Raw genomic sequence first — 20,327 nt, 5'->3', positions numbered from 1 at the left:
AGGAGTAGCCAGCAGGTTGGGTCTCTTTTTGGCCCAGTTCATTCAGTGGCCAGCAGAAGTTCCTACGGGTTTCAGACCAATTTGTTCATTGTGAACTTTGCGTAGTAAGAAATCATTCCTGTTCTCAGTAGGTGAAGAGGTACCTCTTTCTTGTAGAAACATCAGATGTGGGGGGGCTGGAGCGCCATTGATCTTGATAATCATCTGTATTGACGTGTATTGACCAGCATCAGGTGTTCACATAATTGTTAACAACTAATCACACTACTTAAAATTAAGAGGAATAATTGTTTGATGCACATGGGATTTCCTTGCAACTCTTTCGTGCTCGCTCTTTTTTGGGGTGAGGTGGTCATGCTCACAGCTCCATCTCTGCCACTTGTACCATTTCTGTTAAAAGTGCCATTGGTTTCTGCAGCATCGCCCAAGAACTGCCCTTCTCCTGTTCCTGCCACCCCCAGAATGGAGTTTTCCCACCCCTGTCGGGAACTTTTGCAATGCTGAGCATTGCAGAGATAAAGCTGGTTCCAGTAGAGATGACCCACACTAGAACTCTTCTACCCTTGCCTTTGAGGGATGTGAACAAATAGACTCCAGCTCCGAGCCCACCAATGGATTTGCCCATTGGCCAACCACCAGTGTAGGGAACAATGACTGTGATACAGAAAATGGTCTCGAGATGAACGGAAAAATGTTGTCATGAAACTGCATAGGACAGGATGCCGTGGAGGCTGAGGACGATGGTAGTTGCCTTTGTAAGTTCTGCTTGATGTCAAGCGTAACTGTGTCCAAACCAAGGTTGCTCCTTCCCTCTTCCTCCCTGTCTCATCATACCTGCTTCCCCAGGAACGAGGACATTCCAGAGCAATCAGGACAGCTGATCATTCTGATGTAATTGTTCTCATTAGCCTTTTAGCTTGACCGAGAAGGGTGATCTCAAAGGAAAATGTCGTTACCATTCGGTCATGGTAAAACCAAGCCCCTATGATGCACTTTATGAGCGAGTGGAAACAAATCAATGCTGTTATTGCACTGTATCTCTATTGTGTATAATATTATACATTCATCTGTAAGAGTAATTTATTTTTATTACTGTAAATAAAACTGTTTAAGTGGTTTGTCAAGAGGCTATCCAAAAATGGAGGGTAAAATTAAAACGTTTGAAGACCTGGGCTCCTGCCCCAGGCATGTGCCATGCTGGTGTCCGTCTCTTCATTCAGCTGAATTGAGCCTGGTACAGGGCCATGCTTTCCCCAGCAAGGGCAACTTGGGGCAAACTAGGAGGGCTTGGGGCAAACTGAGTGCCTCTGGGTCAATTATCCCTTGGGAGCCTTGGGCAATGCCTCCAGAATGGCAGCTTCTCCCAAGAAGGCACTTCTCGGCCACCTAATTACCCAGCGGGTCAGGGATTACATCGCCGTGGGAATTAATTGATCTTTGAGAGCTGCTTTCTCTAAAATAAGGGTTACAGCGCTATCAGCTTTGCGCTGCTCCTTCTGCCCCCGGCTCTAATAGAGATCTGCACATCACGGGGCTGCCAACAGCGAGGGCGAGCTGACAAAAAGCCGAAATGAGATATACTCGAACCTCTTAAAATCTTTATTTGACTCTAGTTTTTATTAGCACATGCATAAAGTGTCAACAGTTGGGGATTATGTCGGATGACGTTTTTCACAGATCAGTCACAAGTGGTGCTCCGGCTCTTGGCGGGCTCCATCCTTCTCCCCATCCCTCCTGGTGCCGGGCAGAGCCCCCGGCACTGGGATACACGTGGTCACACGTAGCGACTGGGGACGTAGACAGGTACAAGCAGCAACATCTACTCACCTACTGACTAAGTGCACGTGGTTAAAAGACCCCGTTAGACAGCAAACACCTCTTTCTTCTTTAAAGTTAACTATATAATAATAGAAATTGGGTTATACCCTGCACTGCGTGACCCTCCCGAGGGAGAGGTGCCTATCTCCTGTCGGCTGCTTCCAACAAGTGGAAAATTGAAGGGAACGTGGGTAATAAGTCTGCTAGTAGTAAAACCCCAGCCTTTTGCAGGAGCCACTGCTCCTTCCCCAAGGGCACTCTGCCCTGAGCCTGTCCAGCAGGTTGGGAGGAGGAGGAGAAAGAGGAAAAGAAGGAAGAGGAGGAAGAAGAAGAGGAAAAGAATGACTCCACCTGTATACAACCTGAAATAAACCCACCAGCAAAAGCACGTCCCGCAGCCAAGCAAGGATGGGGTTTTGCCCTTCCTGCAGCCCCACTGTGCCCTTCTGGAGACTGTTCCCTGCTAAAGGTGCAACGTGTGCACCTGTGTGCCTGCCAGCGTGGGTTGGCCAAGATCAGAGTGAAAACTGATGCCAAAGCTGCCCTGGGATAAAGCCCCACATGCAGGGAAGGAGGAATCCTGGTGCACAGCTCGTGGCTTGGGCAGGTCACCTGGGGAAGGCTGAGCATCAGAAACACTTACAAATGCTTAGAAATGCCCTGGACCTCCCCTTGGCTGGGGATGGGCGCTCTGATTGCTGGATGTCCATCGTTGCTGCTCCAACCTCTGGGTGCTCCGTGGAAACCCATGGGAGATCCCCAGAGAAGGCACTTGTGTCAGTGATAACACTGCAGCAACTGCCTAAAGCAACACAGGAGATGTTCTTCTTCACCCTTGGCAAGACCCCAGAGTGAAGGAAAACAGAGAGCTACCAGCCCCAAAACACTCCTAACATCACATTTCAGAGCAAAAGTTTTCCCTTCAGTATGAGTTTTCCTTTCTTTGTTCTAATCTGCTCCAATCTGAGGTGAAAGGCACCACAAAGAGAGACTCTATGTGGGAAAATGGCCACAGCTGGATGTAGACCTGAAACCCCTCAGCACAAATCAACTTTGGTGGTGGATCCACAACCAACGCTCATACTGGGATGAGAATTGGGAACCAGCAGTACCACCTCTCCTCCAGCCTCAGAGCAGCCCTAACAGAGCCAGCAGCTCCCCAGTGTGCATCACTGTGACTTTACTGGGCTCTAAGCCCACCTCACTTCCATCTCAAGAGTGCTATGGTTATATTTTCCATGAAAGTGACCTTTTGCCAGGTAACTGTTTCCAGCGGAGGCATCAGGCACTAGCAAGCACTGACAGCGTGTGAAATCAGTGGGATTTGAAGCACCTGAGCTGAGGTGGGGCCTTCAGGGATCAAAGCACTTCCTACCATAATGGAGACCTATCTCCTTGCTGAGCTGTGGTTTGCTGGGCTGTTTCTTTTGCTCTTATGAATTTCATATAAACCAATTTTTGGAGGTGGTTTGGTGACGGCAGATGGGCAGCTAGCTGATGGGCAGCACTGGTCTCATATATATATTTTTTTCTTGGCAGCCATGTAAGTTTTTTCTTTGCTTTATTTTTCTGAGGTTTAAATTTGTTTATTTTTAGATTACTTTGTTTCTTTGCAGTGGGTTTTGTCTACCTGAGGGTATTCTTGTACAGAGTGGTGGGATCGTGACCAAGTTAAGATGACGGTGCTTTCTTTCTATTCTGTTTCCTCTGACTTCCTAATACTTCTTACATGCTCAGTGCTGGAATTCCCATCAAGCTGGATGTTCCTGGGACCACTCCAATCCCTTGACCTTCTCACCACAGGACAGGAGTGCAGGGAAGGGCTTGCTTCACCAACACCTGGGTTCACAACCGCAAACAGAATGCCAGCAACAGTTTTAAGCACATTCTCACTAAATGCGGAAGACTACAGAGGGACCTCTGGGTGCTGGTCTGAAGGGTGGTGCCTGTGAGACGATATCTGGCAGGAGAGAGATGGGAAGGGGAAGGTGAAAGATCTGTAACCTGCTATAACGTAGTATTATGGAGCAGTCAGTGGCCTCATGCTGTATCAGCATGGACAGAGACTAATACTGATGTTACAGCAATGCTGCTTGCAAAGGATGCCACAGCTAAGCATGTCCCATCTGCAAGCAGTGCTCCAACAAGGGGAATCCTGCTTTGGGTCCATTCCGTTGCCTCTCCTAACTTGTATGTGAGTGTAGTACCAAAGGCTTTGGGATGAACATCTACTGAATCCTATGACACTTCTTCCCCTTCTCAGCAAAATCCATGTGTGATTCTCACCCGGAGAAAGTAAAGCCTGAATGAGTGAGTCTAGGAAAGTTGAGGTTTGTTAAAAGGTTGGATTCACACATGTACACAGACACACACACACACAAAGGACACAAGGGGAAAACACTTCTGGCTCTCAAAGATTAAAATATTTTAAAGACTAGGGTTAAGTAAAAATGCCTGGAGGAGGGCATCTATGAGCTTGGGGGCCTCACATGAATTGCATGGGCAGCTCTAAGTGCCAACATGTAGCCATGCCAGCACTGCTGGGTGCGTTCCCTACCATGTGCATGGTCGTCCCAGGGGGCACAGCCCCAGGTGAAACAGAGGCCTGGGGATGGCCACCCATACAAAGACAAGATCAGCACGTCTCAGGGCTCCCATGCTTTGCTCAGGCACTTCTGCGTGAGGATGGTGGAGGGACAGAGAGCCCTGCCATCAGCAGGGGGATGCGGCTGTGGTGTTGGTTATGGGATCAGTTGGGGAAAAGGACAGTAGTCCTCGAGGTGTTGCTGCCCAGTTGGGAGGGTAAATTCATGGGTATGTGAGTGAGTGAGCGAGCATTTGTGGCTTCTAAAGTGCAGTGCAGGTCATATGGTCTTTACTGTAAACTGTAAGCTCCTCAGGACAGAGCCCTTGTCCTTACTTTTATTTTTTTCTGTGAAGTGATGTGCCAGCCTAGAAACTCTTAACCCTAAATAACAACAACTACTACAGGACAACAGGGGGTGGTGAGAAGGACAGTCTGTGCTCCCTGTGCAGTATGGTGGGAGCAGATGGGGAGAGCTTCCCATGGCCCTCCGTGCTCCATCCTCAGGGCCTTGGCTTCTCTGAAGAAGCACCCTCCAAACAAGGATCTCCAACCTGTCTCCCTCTGTGTGGGGCTTCCTTCGGTCATTACAGGGAAGGTGTTGATTCAGGTTCTGTTCCCAGGGGGGTCTCCCAAGCTTCTGTGTGTCTTGAAAAGGAGATACAGACGACACAGTTGCAAGGAGGGAATTTGAAGGGATGTAGGGAGCTCCTTGGAGAAGCTGTGCTCAGCCTTCCTGGGGTGAAATAACTGCCAGTGCAGGAGCCCTCGCAGGGTGTGATGCTCACTCCCCCCTAGGTGTCTGCCTATGGTGGAGAACCAGAAGCCACCCAATGTCTTTTTATTCCTTCAGGAAACCGATCCTCTAAAAGCTTCCAGCATCACCTACTGGGTCTGAGGCTCCTCCAAGACTGAGGAGAAGCTGGGTGCAAGACCAGATTGTGAACACTACCTGACTTCCATAACCTTCATCAGACATCAGCCAGACCAGCCTGCACAGCCCATGGGCACAGTGCTCTCCTAATGTCCCCTTCCATGTCAATTGGAGGTACTCAAGAGGTTCCTGATGGGGCCTCAGGCACTAAGCCTCCTGTAACATCTCTGAGCAGAGTCAAACCAGCTTATTTTCTCTTTGGATGACTCAAGCCTAGTTCATTCATATGCACACAGAATGTGCTTCCCCCTGCTGGCAATATTTTGTTTATTATTTTTAATCTATGCCCATAAATTGGCAAGGAGGAGAAAGCAGATAAAATGGCAAGGGGAGCCTCAGGAGACCGGTTGGGCTCATTAAATGTTTGGCACTCCGTGATTATTTGTTGGCAATGAATTGTCACTGGTATGTTTTAACATGGAACACGATACCTAAATATGCAGGGGAATCTCCCCTACCCACTTTTGGTACACTTGAGAGACAGGAGGAATTCAATCATCTGTGACCTGGATTGTATTTTTAATGGCTGCCAAGCTAGATAAAATATTTAAATATTCACTTTTATATCAGCCCACATAGGGACTTGAGCATTTCAGGTTGTATAATGCAGGGTGGCCTACTTTTGGTGTATACAGAAATAGGCACATATGTACAAAATACTGAGTGTGCAGCATATGGGTCAGCCAGCCAGCATTAATTAGCCTGGCACAACCAACTCCTGCAGCGCTAGCCTGGCCCAGACCCACCAAAGAGCTTGTGCTGGATTTCAGAGGTGACCAGGTCAAAAAATATTGGCTTATGCCTGGAATAAAGGCGGTCATCCTCAGAGGTGGCTGAGACCCTCAAGCAAAGGCACTGAGGACATCGCTCTGCCAGCAGAGCTGACCTTGCAGCAGTGGCTGCTGAATGATACTGGGGCTCCTGGTGCCATCAGGTGCTGCCCATCTGCCTTGTGATGCTGCCAGGAGAGAGCTGCGGAGCGTGAGGGACACTGCCATCAGACCAGAAATAGGTGCCCACAGTTTGCACTGACTATACAGGTTACTTGTTTATTGACTAGATAAGAAACCTGAGCAGAGGGCTCTAACACAGCACCTCACTGGGAGGCTACCTGTGGATCAGCCCATCTGTCCTATCAAGACGGCTCCAGCACAGCCAAGGCAGACTCAGCCCTTAGAAGAGCTGAGTGTTGTCTTCTAGCAACAGCAATGCTGGGGGGCTTATGATCCTGCTGCCTTGCTTTGGAGTTGGGGATGTGGAAGGGACTGGAATCTCTTGGGGGTGACTTGGCAATGGTGAGGATGTTCTGGGTCACCACAGGTGAGGATGGCATAGGAACATGAAGGTGCAGGGAAATGGGGGCAAGCCCTGCTCCCTGCCACCACGAGGCCCTTGGGCCCTCTGCCAATGTGACCCATGTGCAGGGTAAGCAAGGTTGAGTGTGTGATTGTCAAGTGCTTTGCCACGCAATGGCATCGACCCTGATAACAGCACGGGCTGATGGCTGCCAACCTAAAGTCACTATGGGGTCACCATGAGATGATGAGAACATGAGCCTGCTGGGGTCACCCTCACCCTCATGTGCAACCACAGCAAGTCCTACCAGAGTCATCACATGCTTTCATGTGGCAGTGCACAACCAGAGCATGAAAAAAAGAGACCCAACCTTGCAGGGACACTCAGCCCCACTTCCCACCGTGGGAGCAGCCACTGACCCAAAGGCTGAGCCATCCCCATGTATCTCTGAGCCCCTTCCCCCATCTCCATGCACTGAGATGGGGGATAGAGTCAGCACCACAGCTGACTCCACAGCCCCATGAACACTCTGACAGGAATGGCAGCCTCTCATGTGAGGCCATTATTCTTTCTAAATTACCAAATAACCGATTTCTTTTCACATATGAACAGTATCACAGGTGCAACTATGTTAACAATGTTCTGCAATAAGTGCTGACAGGTGACTGCCTCTATGTTACTCTGATTTTTTTCTTTTTCTTTTTAATACAAGATCTACTTCTGAATTGTTACATGTCACATCCCAGCCTTCCTGACAATGAAATCCCATTGTGAGCACAAGGGTGGCTCCCCACCCAGTGGGGACACTGGGATGGGGCCAAAAGCCAAAGGACTTCCTGTGCAGCTCCTTCAATGGTGTTAAAATCAAGGAGAGCTTCCTTGAAGGAGAGGGGGGACCAAACACTGGTCACAGAGGCTGTGGACCAGAGCAGGGCAGAGAAGGGTGCAGAACTACCACCAGCACCAACAGATTTCACTTTCCACCTGAAATCCTACCCCAGCCACCATGGTCTTCTCCTGAACCCAGTCCAAACCCTGCTCAGCACCACAGTGATGCTTGTGGGGGCAATAGTGGGAGGAAAGGGGCGGCTCCAATCCCACTGGAAGGAGTCAATGGGATGCAGAGAAATAGGGTATGTCACATCTGAGGGACAGAGGCTATTTTGTGTTACTCAGCACCAGCAAGAGCTTATAATGACACTTTTTAGCAGATAGGCTGGGGCTTGTGGTCATCATGTCCTCCCATGAAGTGTTTCTCTTCAGGAGGAAATAAGCAGATGCTCAGGGACATTTAAGCTTTGAGATCAGCAGTTCTCAGGGTGGATTTAAGCATCAGCCCTTATGAGCCCCTTGGGGCCACAGCCAGACCTCCCACCAGCTTTACATGTCTCTTTGCTTTCAGGATCTCAGAATACTCCCTGTGCAGCTGTTGGCTCTGATGCCCACCTGGCAGCTGGGGAAGGTGGGCACCAAGTCTGACTTCTCCCCAGAAGAGCTGTCATGAGTGGATCTCAGCTTTTTCCCTCATTTGGGGCTAGCAGTGTATGGGAATACAAGAGAGGGCCACATGGCCATGTCAGATGGGCCCACACTGGTCCTGGCCCATACATTGCTGGTTGGAAGCCTCTTGCAGCTCTGCAGAGCCGTACCTCTGACTGGGATGTTTTCAGTATTTCACACTCATTTGCTCTGTCCTCCCGCAAATCCTCCTTTAATAGCTGCATGAAAAGGCTGCTATGAATCATGCTCTATTTTGGTGAGCAAACTGGTATTTTTGGCACAGTGGTGGGGGCCCCGTTCCTGCACTCCCCACCCGCACTGTGCTTTGGGGACAAGGGACAGGGAAGCACCAGGATGGTGGCCTGGGACGGGGTTGATCTCAACTGTACCGGTGGGGTTTGTGGGGATACAAAGTGCAAATCAAGAGTGAGCCCAAACCTCACCCTCAGTTTCAGTCGTTTGGGTTTACCTAAGAGCAGCATTCTTTTTCTAACTATTTTTTTTTTCCAAATAATACTATAATAGTTCAGCAGTATGGCCAAGGATAGCAGGGCTTTGGGACACTGCTCCCCATCCCTTGCCCTCAGGATACATTGCACTACATATGCCGGTTCCCTGCCAGCTGCATGAGCCTTGCCTTCATGCTTTTCTCCCAGAAATCTGTCCCAAGGATGGGACTGGGCTCAAGGGTCACAAACACTTCGGTTTCCTCCCAGAGCTCCCCATTACATGTTAAACATCTAGCTGCAAAAGCTCTCTTGCCTCCTGGTTTCGTTCCTCCACCAAAGCCAGCCTCTGGTTGTGAAGCACTCCTATTCACCCAGCCAGAGAATTTTCAGCATCATTAAGCGTGGAGGTGCTGCTAATTCCTGGCCTCGCTGCCTCAAAGGTGCCTCCTACCCGTGCACAGCCTCCAGCGCTGCCCGAATGGTTTTCAACATGGTGTGAAAGCAAAGCTCCTGAATTAGCGGGGCTGATCGCGGTTGTCGGCATCCAGGTTTGGGGGAAGTGCCGTACGCACCTGCTGCAGGGGAGCCCCCGGCACGGCCCCTCAGTCCGACCACTCGTTATCATCCAGCTCGGAGTCGTCGTCTGACTCGCTGTACTCCACCGCGATCCGGCGGGACAGGATGGTCGCCACATCATTGCCCACGGGCTCTTTCTTGGCCTCTTGCTCCCACTGCTCCTGGACTTTCCGAAGTTGAATGCCTGCGTTAGGAAAGGTGGGAGAGCTTTAGGGGCACTGTCACCTACCAGCTGCCATCCCCAGTTAAATGCATGGGCTGGAATGGGGTGGCTGCACCTGATTACAAAGATACAAGCTTCCTCCTTGGCACCCACTCAGCCTGCAGAGGTTGAAGCTTCTCTGAGGCCCAATCTTGCCTTCATCCTTAACATTAACATGAAGCAGGAAAGGTAAATGAAAGAGACCCCAGAAAGCAGCATCAGCTGCAGTCTGGCAGGAGGCTGGGTGCCTAGGAGTGCTGTCATAGAGCCCAAGGCACTTCCATCCATGGACTGTCACCTCCCCAGCAGTGACACCTTAAGTCATACAACCGTCATAAGCTCAGAAGAGTTGGGTTGGAAAGGACCTCAACGCCCATCCAGCTACAGCTCCCTGTCACGGGCTGCCTGTCTGTATGGGAACTGTTGATCACAGCCTGAACCTCTGATTGACCATCTGAGGCAAGCAGTGAGTCAAACCTTGGAGCACAGGTGAAGGCAATTCTACTTGGAAGGAGTGGAGCCTGGCTGCACCTCTCCTAGATCCTATTTAAGGACTGACTGCCACTAAGGAAGGATCCCCCTCTGGAGATTGCTCCTTGTGGAACTTATTGCAAGTCTACAACACTGGTGAACATTTTTTGTTTTTTTCTGATTATCTTTCCACTCTGATAATCTTATTAAACCTGCCATCTGTATACTTATTGGTCTTACATCCTACCAAGCCTAATCTCTGTAATCTTTGTATACTTATTGACTGTACAACTATACACTGTCCCCACCAGCTCAGGCTGCCCAGGGCCCTGCTCAGCCTGGCCTTGTGCATCTCCAGGAATGGGGCACCCACAGTTCTCTGGGCAGCAGTGCCAGGGCCTCACCACTCTCATCATAAAGGATGTCTTCTTTATATTTGATCTACACCTTTACTCTTCTAGTTTAAAGCTGTTTACCCCTTGTCCTTTCACTATTCCCTCTGACAAATAGTTCCTCCCAACCCATCCTATATCCCCTTTTAGCCATAAGAAGGCTTCTATCAGGTCTCCTTTTCCAGGCTGAACAACCCCAGCTCTCCCATCTCTTCTCCAAAGCAGAACAGCTCCATCCCTCTGAAAACCTCCCCTCCACATCCCCTGGGACACGGATCCTTCTCTGCAGATCTCATTTGGGTTCCACCACCTTTGTACACCACCTGGACACCCAGGGCTTGCCTGGATCTCCAGCAAGCCATCACCACCCAACTCTGGACCACAGCATTTCATTTGGGGCATCCCCTCCCTCCGGGGGAGCCGGATCCCCGCTCCGCCTCACCCCTGCGGATGGCTGCGAGCAGGTCGCTCCGGGCATCGCTCATAGGCATCAGCGGGATCGGCGGTTTCCGGGACTCAGCGGCGGGGGCCGGCGGTGAGGCTGAGTGCACCGGAGAGGTGGTGAGAGCGGGTGGCCCCGGTGGCGGTGGCGGCGGGGCCACGGGTGGCCCCATGGGGCCGGCCTGAGGCGGGGAAGCGGAGTAGGGGCCGGGCGGTGCAGGGGGCGGCGAGGGCGCGTAGGAGGGGTGGGCGGCGGGGGCGGCCGCGCCAGGGGGCAGCGCCGTGGGAGCCGCCATGGGGCTGTCGAAGGCAGTCTGCGCGGAGGGGATGACGGGCGGCGGGGGCGGCGGGGCCGGCGGCACGAAGTACTCCGTCATCGGTACGGGCTGTGGTCTGCAAGGGGAGAAGGGCCATCAGCAACGTAGGGCGCGGCAGCGAACCTCCCCGAGTCCCCTGAGACGTGGAAGGAAGCCCTACCCGAAATCCTTGACCAAGTGCGGTCTGGGTCCGTTCAGCACGGCCTCGGGGGGCTGCGGTGCGTGGGGCTGCTGGGCGCGGTTGAGGCTGTTCTGCCGGCTGCTCGCTGGTGGTCGGTAGCCATGTTCTGGAGGGGGGACAGCCGGCAGCACCCCCTCCTTGTGCTCTGCGGGCACGTGGGCTGTGGGGGCCAGCAGCTGTGCCGGGTGGTTGGGGCTTGCCGGGTACGAGTGCTCAGCAGCATCCGAGGTGTAGGATCTACGGCGACAGGAAAACCAAAGGGTCGCATGCCTGGGAGGGGAAGGGCTGGGCAAGAAACTGGTTTAGGGTACTTGAAGTCAGGGCAACGAAACACGAGGGAAGCCACAAAACAGAGGCAGACAAGAAAGCACAGAAAGGAGAACACCAATGGAGCTGGACCAGACTCTTCCCTCAGCTCCTAAACCGCTTGGACTTTATCCTACCACCAACATCCAGGATGTGACCCTGGTGGGCATCACTATGCTGTGCATGAAACTACATGGGTCTACGGCTCATTGACCTCGTCTTCCCAAAAACCCTTGGCCTGCTAGCCCAGGGATGGAGAAGAGAAAAAACAGAAGTGCCGAAAAGCAAAGGAAGCCCAGTGAGCTGAACATGTAATAGGTAAAACCTGCCTATTATCTGGGGACAGTGATCCTTCCGATGATGCCATGTGATATGGGGATGGTGAGAACCTGTTATCGGGTCGGAACTCTTTATCGTATGCCATCATGTTCCACTCCAGGCGCCGGTTGCGGGCTTTCCGCACTTTCTTCACCTCCCGAGTGGAGTCCTCCACCAGCCGCTGCTCCTGAGGACACACAGCTGCAGCTCCACCTCTGTCCCATGGCCCTCAGCCCACCCCCAGAGCCATCCCCGTGCCTGCTACCTTCTGCCTGCGTTTCTCCTTCCTCTTGTCCTCTGTTGCCTGCAGCATCTTCTCCTTCCACAAGTTGAAGAAATAGGAGGGGTCGGTGTAGAATTTGAGGCCATCTTTCTTGTCATCCCTGAAGGGAGAAAAGGGGGATGTAAAGCACAGGGAGCAGGAATCCTGAAAATATTTCAGTGCTAGCAATGGCAGTGCACAAATAGAGACCCTTCAGCCCTTCCCATGATTACCACCTCCCATCAGCATCCATCTCTTTCCCATCTCATGCCCTGCACTGGGACATTCCACAGAACTATGTGGGGACAGTAATGCTGCTGCCTTGGGCACTTGTTCTCAGAAAAGAGACCACTTCCCCTGCATAGGAAGGCTTGGTATGGTCAAAGAATAAGCTGTTGGGCACCCACAAACATGACCAGTGTGGAGACATCATTACCTGCAGTACCACATTATGATCTTATGGACATGGCACAAAGGGATATGATTTACTGGTGGGATTCGGTAGGTCAGGGTCACAGAATCATGGAGAGGCTGAGGTTGGACAGAACCTTTGGGTTCATCTGGTCCTGTGCCAGCAGGGCCACCAGAGCACGGTGCCCAGGTCCACATCCAGAATCCTTTGAAAATCCCCACAAGGAGGCACCAGAACCTCTCTGGGCACCATCAACACTATCATCACACATTAGCACTTGTGCTATAGTATCTCCAAGGCTGATGACTGGAGGAGTTGATCTTCTCCAGCCTCGATGATTCTGTGGTGCAAGGTCACCTGTTTCAGGTATCCCATGCTATTATGGTGGCACAGCCATGGGGAACACAGCCCCCACCAAGAAACAGGGTCACACCCCCTGGCACCTCTCCTGCCGGGGGCCTCAGACATCCCCCCAGCACTCTGAAGAGCAAGGGGATGGCTGCCCCACCTGTATGGTGTGAGGATGTTGAGCGGTGGGGGCTTGTCGCAGCGCTGGTACATCTCCATCACCGGGTTGGGGATAGAGTTGCGGGACACAACCTGTTGGTTCTGCACTGTGGAGCTCTTGAAAGCCTTCCTCATGTTGATGTCCTGCAGTGAAACTGGGGACACAGGGTGGGGAGAGGGAATTATCCCTTTGCCTCACCTTGCAGCCCCCAAACAACCACAGGTGCCATGCTATCCGCCTGCCAGCCCCTCACCTTCCTCCACGGTGGAGTCCAGCTGCGTCACCTTGATGACCAGCAGGTCCACCCTCTCCTGCAGCGAGTTCATCCTCATGTAGAAGCTGTTGGCCTCATTGAACAGCTCCCCAAAGATGTCCTCAGCGTGCCGACCTGCCGGGGGACAACACGCTCCCATCATATGCTGCTTTGTTTGCAGTGTCAGAACTGTATGCTGTATTTTGGGGAGCTGAGCTGAGTCTCCTCCAGGCCTGGCAATGCACATGCCATCCTGACTAGGTACAGGTGGGAGTTTGCCCCACAAACCCCAACCAAGTGGCTCCCACATCAAGGCTGCTTTTGGCAGCTCTCTAAACACAGATCATCTCTTCCTGGGAGTATTTTGGAAAATTATCTAGTTCTGGAGGGGCAAAAAGACACTAGATGGAGAGCCCTGGGGAGCCTACACTGCTCTTTCTATTTTAAGGCAATATTAAGCAGTGAAATAGGTTTCCCCTATTAACTGTTCCCGCTCGCATGCACAGGGCTCTTGTCCTTCCCTTTGCTGCTGGATTCAGTCCTGAAACAGGAAGGACTGAGGCCTTTTATACTGAACTATCTTTCACCTAGAGCATTCACATGGCTCTCAGAGTGTTCTGCATTAACAAGAAGAGGTGTTTTAAAAATCTAAATACCTTCTCATTTCCAGCCAAGTCAAGAAATGAAAGATCGTTTGACCAAAAAGTCAAACAGACTGGCAACAGGAGGACAACAAGTCTTAAAACATCCCTGTGTTCCCCCTTTCCAACCCAACTCTTCTGAGCTTATGATAGTTGTATCACTTGAGGTATCACTGCTGGGGAGGCGGCAGTCCATGGAGAGAAGTGCCATGGGCTCTATGACAGCACTCCTGGGCACTCAGCCTCCTGCCAAACTGCAGCTGATGCTGCTTTCTGGGGTCTCTTTCATTTACCTTTCCTGCTTCATGCAAATGTTCCCCCCAAGAGCATCCCTTCTTAATATATGGATAAACCCCACTCTACTGGGAACTCGCAGAACCAAACTGGGGTCAGTGACCACAGCATCCCACCACCTCAACCATTCCCAGTGACTCACTGAGGCTGCCCAGCTGCTTGATGATGGCAGCCAGCGTGCTGTTGGTGACACATTCCAGCTCACTCGTCACCCCCTCAGGCAGGGCCCCCCGGCACAGATGCCGGGGCTCAATGTTCCTCTTCACCAGCGGCATGCTGCCGGTGGGCACTCACACCCTCCTGGGAGAGGAAGAAAGAAGGAGAAACAACCCAAAGCCTTTTCCATTTGCATTTCCACTCTCCTCTCTCTCTGAGGACCCACCTGGGAAATGGCGATGACAGAGTGTGGCTCAAACCAGCAGCAAACCCCGTGCGATGCAGCCCTTCAGCTGGCCCCAAAACACCTCCCCTGACCCAAACAGGAGCGAGAGAGTGCCTGTAATTCCTTTATTTCCAGCTGACTGCAGAGCTCTCTGGGATTTATTTGTGCACACACACAGCTCTGATGCGGGCTGCCATGTCCTGCCCTGCTCTCCACAGCATCCCTGTGTGCCCCCAGGGCCGGGGCGGCTCGCTGTCTGCAGGATTGGCAAGCCACGAGGAGGGAGGAGGAGGATGGATGGGATGCTAAGAGCTGGGCATACCCATAAGGCAGCAGAACGCCGACTACAGCAAGGGACAGAAATGTGCACAGCTCGCGTTTTTTGGCCCTGACAGTGCTGGGCAGAACAGATTCCCATTGATAGCACCCACCAGGCTCCCCAGCCCCCCATCCAAACCCCAGCATGGTGGGAGTTTTCTAATGCAAATGCAAACTCTTGACAAAACAGTGCAAAACTTGTATCTAAATCATTAGTGCTGAGCTCCCAAAAAGGCTGATTGTGCTCCCAGCAACACAAAGCAGATGCTATTCTGCCTCCTGAGTCCATCCCCTCCAGCACTTCCCAAACTGAGAGGAAGCACTTAATGAGCTGCTTGTGCCCTCCGTAGGAAAAGGGGAGGTACAGAACTGTTCTCAGCATGGGATGCTGCCCCATGGCTGCTGGCTGCATTTCCTGATGCATGAAGTCCAGAAGCACTGATGGTAGTCACTGATGGCACCCAGGTAAGGCTGAACTTGGGCAGCTGCAGGCCTTGAAGCACCAGAGTGCCATGTTTAGGCAGACACTGACAGATCATCATGACCCCCAGCAGCATCACCTAGGGCCCATCCTGGGATGGGAGCTTAGTGAAGCTTGGTATTGCCCTCTGGGCTCAGTGTGGCAAAGGGACTTGGGCTGCTGGCTCCTTGGTGTCCCCTCTGAGCCACCCCTATGGGACTGACAGGTAGTCCTACAGGGCTGGATGAGGGCATGTTCTAGGCGATGTTCAGAGCCTTCCAGGTGGCAATGAGACAGTTTGGTGAGCACTAGATCCTGACTTCATATTGTGTGAGATGAGAGCACGGATTTAGGAAGCGATGGGCTGTGTGCAGCTATGCCAAGCTCTCACAGAGCTCAGTGCTGTGCCCCTATGCTGAGCTTGGATTGGGGTCTGTCTGTCTTTCTGTCTGTCTGTTTAGCCCCTGTTCTCAGATCTCACCCAACTGCACTGCCTAGGCACTGCCAGCAGTGGGACTGTGTAGCACAGCAGGAGCCCTGGCCAGGCACCAACAGCAGTGCAAGGAGAAAAGCAAAGGGAGCAGTGTATGGCAAATCTACAGTGCTTGAATGGAGACAAGGAGGTTTGCAAACACACATCAGGAGAGTGAGATCAGGAAGGTGATGAGATGGCTGCTTGGTTGGGATGTAGCACAGAGAATCTGCTTGCCAGAGCCAGCCCTGCAGCCACTGCTGTGCTGCACACAAAATGGAGTGCTCCCTCACCACCAAGGCACATTGCTCGTGTTTAGGAAATACATCTGTGACCGCTTGTTACTCTGCTGATTGCTGGAGTGACTGCGATCGCTACCAGCCCGACAGGCATCATTGCTTCACATAGAGCTGATAGCACTGCTGAGCTCTTCCAAAGGCTCACGGAATGCTCTGCAACTGGCTGGATCTCCAGCATCCCCATCCCTCAAAACATGCCAGAGGGCAAATCCCAGGAGGCTGCTCCTGGGTCACCGATCCGTCAGCGCAAGGAGGTTGAAGGCTCACAGCACAGCGAGCTGTGATGTCTCAGCAGTAAGGAACTGAACAGCAGCCACCCCAATCTGCTGGAGTGAGCTCACTCCCATGCACATGGCTGAGGTCCTGCTGGATAGCCAGGGGAAGGGTCAGCGCCCGCAGCCAAGAGGAGCACAAGCTGAGGCTGCCTGCCTGGGGCTGCACTGCCGGGCTGGAGCTGGAGCTGGTGCTGCCCATGGCCAGGGCCAGCACCTCCATCCCAACGGGAGCGCTGCCCGCACCTTCCCCACGGCCCATCTGCAGCCTCCGCCTGCGCTGCGCCAACCGCAGCGGCTCTGCCTCCACCAAGCTGCAGGAGAGAGGCTCCGCCACCGCGCTGAGCTGCGAAGTGCAACACAACACAGCTAAAAATATTCCCTAAGAGTTGTGTTAGTAAATGCCACGCTAATTTTTTTTTTTTTTTTTTTTACCTTCTGCTGCAAAGCTCTCAGCTCCAGAAACAGCACTTGGCTCAATTGCCTCTAACTTGCAAGCACCTCTCCGAGCTGGGCTTTGCAGCTGGGCTTTGCAGGGCCACAAAACTCTTTAGGGGGATGCTGAATATGCAGTGCCTCCTGCCTTGGGATTAAGGGAAAGCTAACCCAGTTGCTCGACAGCAAACAGGCTCCTGCATGGCTTGACCTGAACTATACATACTGCTACATCAACTGACAGGTGGGTTTTTATGCAGCTATTTTCCTTAGGGATTAGTTGGTGTGGATTTTCTGGATCCAAAATAATGCGTGGATACCCTGGCAGTGAAGGGACAGGGGAAAGCCAGAGATGGGGCAGGGAGCAGCAGCAATCCTGTGCATGCTTTGGCTGAAAGAAGCCTGCTGGAAAGGAACCACGTGCTGTTCTTAATGACTCTCTATCACCAAAAGAAGCCTTCAATGCCATCCCCTCTCTATGCCCTGCTCATTACCAGCAGGCTGGCCGTGTCCCGCCAGCAGTGCAGCAGGACGCAGCCAAACAAACCCCCATTCTCTGCACCACAGAAGCGCTTTGATCAGCACGGGGCAGCCCGGGAGAGCAGCAGGGCTCTTCCTGGGCACTCGCAGCTTGGGAACAGCCGGCAGAGACGCGTTTCCCTGCAACAGTGACAGGCAGCTCTGCAAAAGCATGCTGGCCTCTTTGTTTTTTGTTTTTCTTTTCTCTTTTTCCTTTTGGCTTGAGGGCTGTTGCTCAGAACTTGTCAAGATCTTGGCATGCACAGCTGATTTGTCATCTACCAGAAAATGGAGGACGAGCATCCTTGGTTCAGCATGGGGCCAAAGCAGACAGCAGCTCCAAGCAAGTCCGCTTCACCTCAGGGTTCTCTGCGGGCTGCAGATCCCAGGGAAGGCAGCGGACATTTGGGGACTTGGTTGCATCACTGTGTAACAGCCCTTGGCGTGCCCTGTGCTCATAGCTGTGCAGTACAGCACATTAACCTCCTGCCTGCCATGCAGAGATGCTTCTCCCTGCCACTGAGCTGCTCCCTGCCACTGGGATGCTCAAGAGATGCAGGAATGCCAAATGCCATCTAAGCACCTTTTTTTTTTTTCTTTTTTTCCCTTAGCTATCCCCTCTAAAACCCAGGCAATGAGACATAGAAATAAGGGCTGTGCTTAGACACACTGAAGTTTGGAGGATGAATGATGAATTCATCCTACTGCTGACCATCCATCCAGATAATGCACTCTCCTGCTTGGGTTGCCAGGCACCGAGCAGCCATAGACAAGCAACCCCAAATTGCACTGAAAGTGGCCGTGGCTCCGCAGCCATTGGGATTTCAGCACGGCGGCAGTGAGACCTCAAGCATTCAGAGCTGCTATGAAAGCTCTGCAAGTCGCTGAATCACGGAGCACAAGGCCCAGGCTCTGCACATGCATGCCTGCGTGCTGGAGGGGCTCTGAGCTGCAGAGGGGCACGTGCAGGCAGCCACCGGCCCCAGCAATCCTGCTAAACAGTGCCCCCTCCAACCCCCCTCCATGTGCAAATGGAAAGCACTGGTAGAGCCTCGCAGCAGAGATGTAAAGTGATGGCCCCTCCCTGCCATGCAAGGGTGCAAAGCACACAGGTTCCCTCTTCATGCAGGAATGCAAAGTGACAGCACCCCCGCGGTCGTGCGGTGTGCAAAGAGGCTTAACATCTCCCCCCCCTCCCCACACACACATACTCCATGTGAGGACGCAGAGAGTCCTCGACCCCTCCACACTGACTGCTCTAGGACTCCTTCCCGATGGGAGGTGCAGGCAGCCTTACACCCCCGCCCCATGCGTGGGCAAAAACCTCCATGAAGAGCTGGGAAGTGAGGCTCTCCCTCCACCGTGAAAATCGGCAAAGTGTCAGGGGACCCCCCCTCCCTGAAAGGATGCACAGCGTCCAGCCCCCCTTCACATGGATACGGCTGGGGGGAGCACAGGGATCCAAAGTGGTGGTGATACTCCCCCTCCCCATGCAAGGATGCAAAGAGGTATCCCCCCCGATTCAAGGATGCAAAGCACTGAGTTCCTCCTTTCCCTTCCCTTCCTCTCCCCTCCCCTTCCCCCCTCCCCCCCCAAAAAAAAACCGCAAAACGTGGGAGACCCCCAAAACCCTATAAAGCCACCGGGACCCCCCCACTCCTTCCCCCCCGCCGCCACCTGCTCACCTCCGCCGGCTCCGAGGGGGGGCTCCGGGCGAGCTGCGCGGCGCCGGCGGCCCCGGGGCCGGTGCGGGGCTGCGGCTGCCGCCGTGCCGGGAGCCCCGCGCCGCTCCGCAGTGCGCGCACAGCGCATGTGCCCCCCCCGCCCCGCTCCGCCCCGCACCGCCCCGCTCAGCTTCTCTCCGCTCCAGGCGGGCGGCCCCGGCCCGGCCGCCCCCGGTGCTGCGAGAGCCCCGCGCTCGGCTCCGCCCGGCGGAGATGCGGGGCCGTCGCGCTCCCTTCTCCCCTTCCCGGCGACGACCGCTTCTGCTGGACTCGCAGCAGGATGATCAGCCTAGGGCTGACCTCCTCCTGCGGAAGGGAGGGTGAGGAGCCGGGATGATGCTGAGCAGGTGGTGCACCATCTTCTCGGCCTGCTGGTGGTCACCTCCTATGGTCTTTCCTATGGTCCTTCCCAAGGGAATAAACTCCTTCCACTCCCCCCCGGGGGACATTTGATCCTTTCCATGGTCATGTGCCGGAGCTGCCCATTTGTGATACTGATCCACACCACCCCCTCGTGTCACCCACTGAGCTAGAGCCTCAATGCTGCTGTCCCCAGGGACATCATTTAATTCACTGGGGCCCACCTTTTGAGTCTGTTGAGGTCCCTCTGAATGGCATCCCTTCCTTCCACCTGTCAACCGCACCACTCAACTTGGTGTTGTCAGCAAACTTGCTGAGGGTGCTTTCGATTCTGTCATCAATGTCATTGATAAAGATGTCAAAGAGCATCAGTCCCAAGACAGACCCCAGGGGGAGAAAAGCTGGACATGAGCCAGCTGTGTGTGCTCACAGCCCAGAAGGCCAGCAGTATCCTATCCAGCAACAACAGAGGGGTGGCAGCAGGAAGGAGGGGTGGATTGTCCCTTTCTGCTCTGCCTTTGCTCTGTGAGGTCCCGTCTGCAGTACTGTGTCCTGGTCTGGGGCCCCCAGCACAGAAAAGATGTGAAGCTGTAGCAGGATGTTCAGAGCAGGGCAATGAGGATGCTCAGAGGGCTGGAACACCTTTCCTATGAAGAAAGGCTGAGGGAGCTGGGGATGTTCTGTTTGGAGAGGGCTCTAGGGAGACCTCATTGTAGCCTTTCAGTTGAGCTTATAAATAGGAGGGTTCTGTGATTCTATGTGGCAGGAACGTGGCTGTAGGTCTGCCACCACTAAAGTCTAGCTGGAGTTTTTGCACTTTGCCTCTTGCCTTGCAAACGGGCATGTGGGGGAGAGAGAGAACTTTGGCAGAGGGATGATCTGTGGCACGGGGTGAGGTTTTCAGTGACTCACTCCTTGGTTATCTTCATGA

The 20,327-nt window shown here is 53.1% G+C and overlaps 1 protein-coding gene across 2 annotated transcripts; it reads right to left on the bottom strand.

Moving 5' to 3' along the window:
• Positions 1-1,589: 1,589 nt before the first annotated feature.
• Positions 1,590-19,097, bottom strand: LOC116229743 (actin-binding protein WASF3-like). Of its 2 annotated transcripts, none has more exons than XM_031594436.2 (9): positions 18,998-19,097; positions 14,298-14,455; positions 13,221-13,355; positions 12,968-13,121; positions 12,051-12,168; positions 11,797-11,972; positions 11,141-11,398; positions 10,665-11,056; positions 1,590-9,341 (listed from the first exon to the last, which is right to left on the bottom strand). In XM_031594436.2, the coding sequence occupies exons 2-9, from the start codon at positions 14,428-14,430 to the stop codon at positions 9,184-9,186; spliced, it is 1,524 nt and encodes a 507-aa protein (XP_031450296.2). In that variant the 5' UTR covers positions 14,431-14,455; positions 18,998-19,097; the 3' UTR covers positions 1,590-9,183. The 2 variants fall into 2 exon arrangements, with proteins under 2 accessions (XP_031450296.2, XP_090006273.1); XM_090150147.1 differs by having other exon boundaries at positions 11,857-11,972.
• Positions 19,098-20,327: the final 1,230 nt, after the last annotated feature.

This window comes from Phasianus colchicus, chromosome 14 (genome assembly GCF_987193195.1).
Source record: "Phasianus colchicus chromosome 14, bPhaCol1.hap1.1, whole genome shotgun sequence".
Taxonomy (NCBI): domain Eukaryota; kingdom Metazoa; phylum Chordata; class Aves; order Galliformes; family Phasianidae; genus Phasianus; species Phasianus colchicus.
Note: the sequence above shows the minus strand (reverse complement) of the source record. Positions and strands in the feature narration are given on the sequence as shown.